This window comes from Martes martes (genome assembly GCF_963455335.1).
Source record: "Martes martes genome assembly, chromosome: X".
Taxonomy (NCBI): domain Eukaryota; kingdom Metazoa; phylum Chordata; class Mammalia; order Carnivora; family Mustelidae; genus Martes; species Martes martes.
Window position 1 is genome coordinate 105,412,292 of NC_137897.1, and position 5,735 is coordinate 105,418,026.

Consider the following 5,735-nt stretch of genomic DNA (forward strand, 5'->3'; position numbering starts at 1 on the left):
GAGATTGACAGTGGGAATCTTGGGGGCTTTCTTAGGGATCCTGGAGTGTAGGAGAGGGGGTCAGTTCTGTTTTTGAGGAGCATTTGGATGAGAGCTCTTGGCTCTGTCTCAGGGAGCTTGGAGTGTAGGAGGCGCTGAAGGGAGGGGGCCTGGTCCCTGCCTTGGAGAATCTGGGGTGAGGAGTGCTCAGTCTCATTCTTAGGAATCTGGGCCAAGGGTACTGGTACTGACCCAAGGAGCTCAAGATGAGGGAAACTTGGTCTCAGTCCTAGGGATCCTGGGATGAGGGTGCCTGGCTCTATCCCAAAGAGCCCTGTGTTTGAGGAATCTGGTAGTGTCTCTGGGACCACCGGGTGGGGGGAGGGTTGCAGCTCTGTCCAGAAAAAAATGGGGGTTTATGCATCACAGCCCCTTCGCAAGGTGAGGCAAGCATGGCACCTGTCCTGAGAAGCTGGGAGGGAGGGGGTAGGGTCCTGTTCCTAGGAAGTCTGGGATGAGGAGCAGGGAGGGCCATGTTGCCAAGAGCCAGGGTTCAGGAATGGCTTGGGGTGCACTGCCCAGCGCGCATCTGACGCATCCCAGCAGCGGGCAGAGAGAGTCAAACACGGCCACAGACAGAATGGAGCCCTACCAGAAAGCCGGCTCCGTGGGACTCCCAGCACCGTCCCCGGCGCCCCGGCCACCTCCTGATAGCCAGGAGATGCGGGTCCAAGATGGCAGCAAAATCCGCAACCTACTGGGGCTGTGGTGTTCTCGGGTTGTGGGGACTGCAGGGAGGCCATCAGCTGGGCTGAGACCATCCTGTGGCAGGTAGCAGACCCGCCTCACCAAGCCGTGCTTCCTGCAGCCTGAGGACACCTGCGTGCCAGTCTCACCCGACACTGGCCTGGATCCCTTTATGGTGCCTCGTCGTGTGCCTGCAGTGTGGCTGCTGCTCGGCCACGACCCCCCGGACTCCGGTGAGCGCGGCTACCAGCCCCCAGGGGCACTCGCTGGTCTGGGCCCTACACCTTGCTCCAGCTGTGGTCCCTGACTCTAAAGAAAGGCTTGAGGACCTCCCCGGAGAAAGCCGGTCTCTAGATTCGAGTGTCTAGGATGTCTGTGCCTTCTCCGACAAGCCTCTGTTAATGCACAGAAATGAGCCTGCGTGTCTCGCTTCCCATTCTCTCAGGTGTGCCACGAAGAGTGACAGGCGTGGGGTCCCTGCTGGGTTCTGGAATGCTTGAGAAGGGCTTACTCTGCCTTCTACTTACAGTGCCTCTAACAGAGGTCCAGGGAGTGGGCTGGAAATAAAGGTTCTGCTTTTTTGTCTGAATATATATATATATATATGTATAATATTCATTCATGATTAGAAAAAAAGATGTGTAGCAAATTAGTAATAGAAAGGAACTTTCCTGGAAGAAATGAAACAAGATGGGATCGGGAGGGAGACAAACCATAAGAGACTCTTAATCTCACAAAACAAACTGAGGGTTGCGGGGGCGGGGTGGGGGGGACGGGTAGGGAGAGGGGGGTGGGGTTATGGACGTTGGGGAGGGTATGTGCTATGGTGAATGCTGTGAGGTGTCTAAACCTGGTGATTCACAGACCTGTACCCCTGGGGCGAATAATACATTGTATGTTAATAAATTTTTTTAAAAAAATTTAAAAGAAAAGAAAGGAACTTTCTTGATCTTATGAAGGACACTTATGAAAAATTAAATATTTATAGCAAACATCATGGTTAATGATGAGTTACTGAAAAATTTCCCCCTGAGATCAAGAATGGGGCAATGAGAGGCGCCTGGGTGGCTCAGTGGGTTAAGCCTCTGTCTTCAGCTCAGGTCATGACCCCAGGGTCCTGGGATCGAGCCCCGAATAGGGCTCTCTGCTCAGCAGGGAGCCTGCTTCCCCCTCTCTCTCTGCTTGCCTCTCTGCCTACTTGTGATCTCTCTCTCTGTCAAATAAATAAATAAAAATCTGTAAAAAAAAAAAAAAGGAATGGGGCAAAGAATTCTGTTATCATTAATATCAGAGTTGGAATCCAGTACAATAATACAGGAAAAAGCAATAAAGAGCATACGGCAGAAAAGGAAGAAATAAAACCATCATTATTTACAACAACATGATTTTGCAAAAAAAAAAAAAAAATCCAAAAGAACCTACAGAAAATCTATTAGAATAAGCAGATTTAACAAGCTGTTGGATGGGTATATATGAAAAAAAATCAAGTATACTTTTATAAACCAGCATCAAATAAATAGGAAATGATGTTTTTAAAGATACCATTCCCAATAGTCTCAAATAACATCCATTAATTAGGAACAAAATCTAACAAAAGATGCCCAAGAGCTTTATACCGGAAACTACAAAATACTGAGAAAATTCAAATACATAAAAATAGAAGGCTATACCATCATTATGGATTACTAGACTCAATATGGTAAAGATATCAATTCTCTCCAAATTGATTTGTGAACTCAATGCAGTAGCAATCAAAATCCCAATAGGTTGGTTTTTTCCATTAAGAAATTGACATATTGGGGTGCCTGGGTGGCTCAGTGGGTTAAGGCCGCTGCCTTCGGCTCAGGTCATGATCCCAGCATCCTGGGATCAAGCCCCGCATCGGGCTCTCTGCTCAGCAGGGAGCCTGCTTCCTCCCTTCTCTCTCTGCCTGCCTCTCTGCCTACTTGTGATCTGTCTGTCAAATAAATAAATGAAATCTTTAAAAAAAAAAAAAGAAAAAAAGAAATTGACACATTGATTATAATATTTATACAGAGATGCAAAGGGTCAAAAAGAGCCAAAATGTATTGTGAGTCGAAATGAGAATGGTAGATCAACAAAAGGCCCACAAGAAAGCAAAGGAGAATATGTTTATGACCATCACAAAAGCAACGATTTCTTTAAAAAGACCAAAGGCACAAACCATATACCATAAAATACCAAGTTGATAAACAGGTCTACATCCATTTAAGAAATTCTGCTTATGGAGAGACAATATTAAAACAGTAAAAAGCAAGGCACAGAGTAGGAAATGATATTTAGATATTCTATAACTGACAAAGGGCTTGCTTTCATTCAAGATATATAAGGAATTCCTATAAACGATTAAGAAAAAGGCAGACAATTCTAGATAAATGGGCAAAATACTTAAACAGGCATTTTCCTTTTAGCACCATTTCAGCTACATTCCACAGATTTTGATATATTGTATTATTATTCAACTCATTCCAAATATTTCCTAATTTACCTTCAGGTTTTTGCTTTGACCCATGGATTATACAGAAATCAGTTGCTGAATTTCTAAGAGCTTGGAAGATTTTGCTGTTGCTGTGATCTACCGGAACTGATTTCTAGTGTAGTTCCATATGGTCAGAGAAAATGTCATCTCTGTTTTAAGACTCAAGATATAGTCTAGCAGGCCCACTTTATTTTCATAAAAATTTTTTTAAAGATTTTATTATTTTAAGATTTTAATTTTAAGTAATCTCTACACCCAATGTGGGGCTCAAACTCACAACCCTGAGATCAAGAGTTACACACTCCACCAACTGAGCCAGCCAGACACTCCTTTTTTTTTTTAAAGATTTTTATTTTTTATTTATTTGACAGACAGAGATCACAAGTAGGAGGAGAGGTAGGCAGAGAGAGAGGAGGAAGCAGACCCCCCTGCTGAGCAGAGAGCCGGATGCGGGGCTCGATCCCAAAACCCTGGAATCATGACCCGAGCCAAAGGCAGAGGCTTTAACCCACTGACCACCCAGGTGCCCCAACACTCGTTTTTTTTAAATGATTTTTTTAAGTTTATTTTTTTTTTTAGTATTCTCTACCCCCAGCCTGGGGCTCAAACTCACAACCCTGAGATCAAGAGGCACATGCTGTTCTGACTGAGCCAGCTAGGTGCCCCTAGCAGACCCACTTTACAAGAAAAACTAAAGAGAGTTCTTTGGGGTGAAAGCAAGTGACCCCAGATGATAACTCAAATCTACAAGAAAAACAAAGAGCACCAGTAAAGGTAATTATAAATTATATGTAAATTATATGTAACTATAAAAGACAGTACAAATCTATATTTCATCTCCCTTCTCCTCTTAATTTAAAAAGCAAGTACATTAAACAATATGTGTTAATTGTATCATTGTGCCTATAACCTATAAAAATGTAATATATTGGGGCACCTGGGTGGCTCAGTCGTTAAGCGTCTGCCTTTGGCTCAGGTCATGATCCCCGGGTCCTGGGATCGAACCCTACATCTGCTCCCTGCTCAGCAGAAAACCTGCTTCTCCCTCTCCCACTCCCCCGTGCTTGTGTTCCTACTCTCACTATCTCTTTCTGTCAAATAAATAAATAAAATCTTTTAAAAAATATAATATATTTGACAACAAGAGTACAAAACAGGTGGTGGGGAGAAATCAAGTTGTATTGGAGTAAAGAAATGGTACCAAATGGTTACTCAAATCTACAGGAACAAATGAAGGAACAAATGGTAAATGAGAAGGCAAAGACAACAAACTATAAATGTATACTTGGCCTCTTCTTTTCTCAGCTTATTTACTAGACATAAAATTATATGCAGCAATAACTGTAACACCGTATGTTTGGAATTGTAACGTAGTAAATGTAACATGTGTAACAATAATAGCACAGAGTGGGAAAGAGAGAATCGAGCTACTTCTATATGTTGCTGAAACTAGGTTAGTATATATGTAAAGTGGATTCTGATAAATTCAGGCATATATGAGAAGGTCTAGATCTACCACAAAGAAAACCCCTAAAAAAAACAGAATAAAAAATCATTATATAAGCATTAAATTATTATACTAGAAAACAGTCATTCAGTGTGAAAGAAAGTAGTAAAGGAGGAATAGAGGATGATAAAAGACATGAGGTTTTATAGAAAACAAAAAGGAAATAGCAATGTAAATCCGACTATACCAATAATAAATTTAAAGCAAATGGATTAGGGGTGCCTGGCTGGCTCAGTTGGTAGAGCATGCAACTCTTGATCTCGGGGTCATGAGTTTGAACCCCACGTTGGGAGTAGAGTTTACTTAAAAAAAATAAAGTCAATGGACCAAACAATCTAACCAAAAGGCAGAGAATATCAGGACAAGAGAAGATAAGACTCAACTACACGTTGTCGATGGGAATAGTCACACTTTAGATTCTAAGATACAAAGAGGTTGAAAGTCAAAGGTTGGAAAAATACATATCATGCAATTAGCAACCATAAGAAAGCCGGAGTGACTCCACTGATATCAGACAAAAGAGACACCAAGACAAAAATGACTACTAGACACTAAGAAGGACATTATATATTGATAAAAATGTCAATACACCAAGAGCATATACCAAGTATCAACATGCATACACTTACAGCAGAGCCCCAAATTGCATGAAGCAAAAACTGACATAAGTGAAGGGAGAAATTCGGCAATTCAACAATAATAGTTGAAGACTTCAATACCCTAATGGTAATAATAAAAAGAATAACTAGACAGAAGATCAAAAGGAAATGGAAGTCTTGAATAGCACTATAAACCAACTGGAGCTAACAGGTACTTATATATAAAGCACTTGCACAGAACAAAAGCAGAATACACATCCTTGTCAAGTGCACGTGGAACATTCTCTAGGCTAGACCATCTATGAGGCAACAAAACAAACCTCAGTGCACTTAAAGCGATTGAAACCATATAAAGTATTTTCTCTGACCACCATAAAGTGAAATTAGAAATAACTAACAGAAA

General features: G+C 41.9%; 1 protein-coding gene across 1 annotated transcript; it reads left to right on the forward strand.

The window, feature by feature from the left end:
- Window positions 1-619: 619 nt before the first annotated feature.
- Window positions 620-1,033, forward strand: LOC308337484 (ribonuclease P protein subunit p25-like protein; the record flags this gene model as incomplete). Its single annotated transcript, XM_080795577.1, has 2 exons — window positions 620-757; window positions 848-1,033. 2 exons carry the CDS (start codon window positions 620-622, stop codon window positions 1,031-1,033), a joined length of 324 nt encoding a protein of 107 aa, XP_080651703.1.
- Window positions 1,034-5,735: the final 4,702 nt, after the last annotated feature.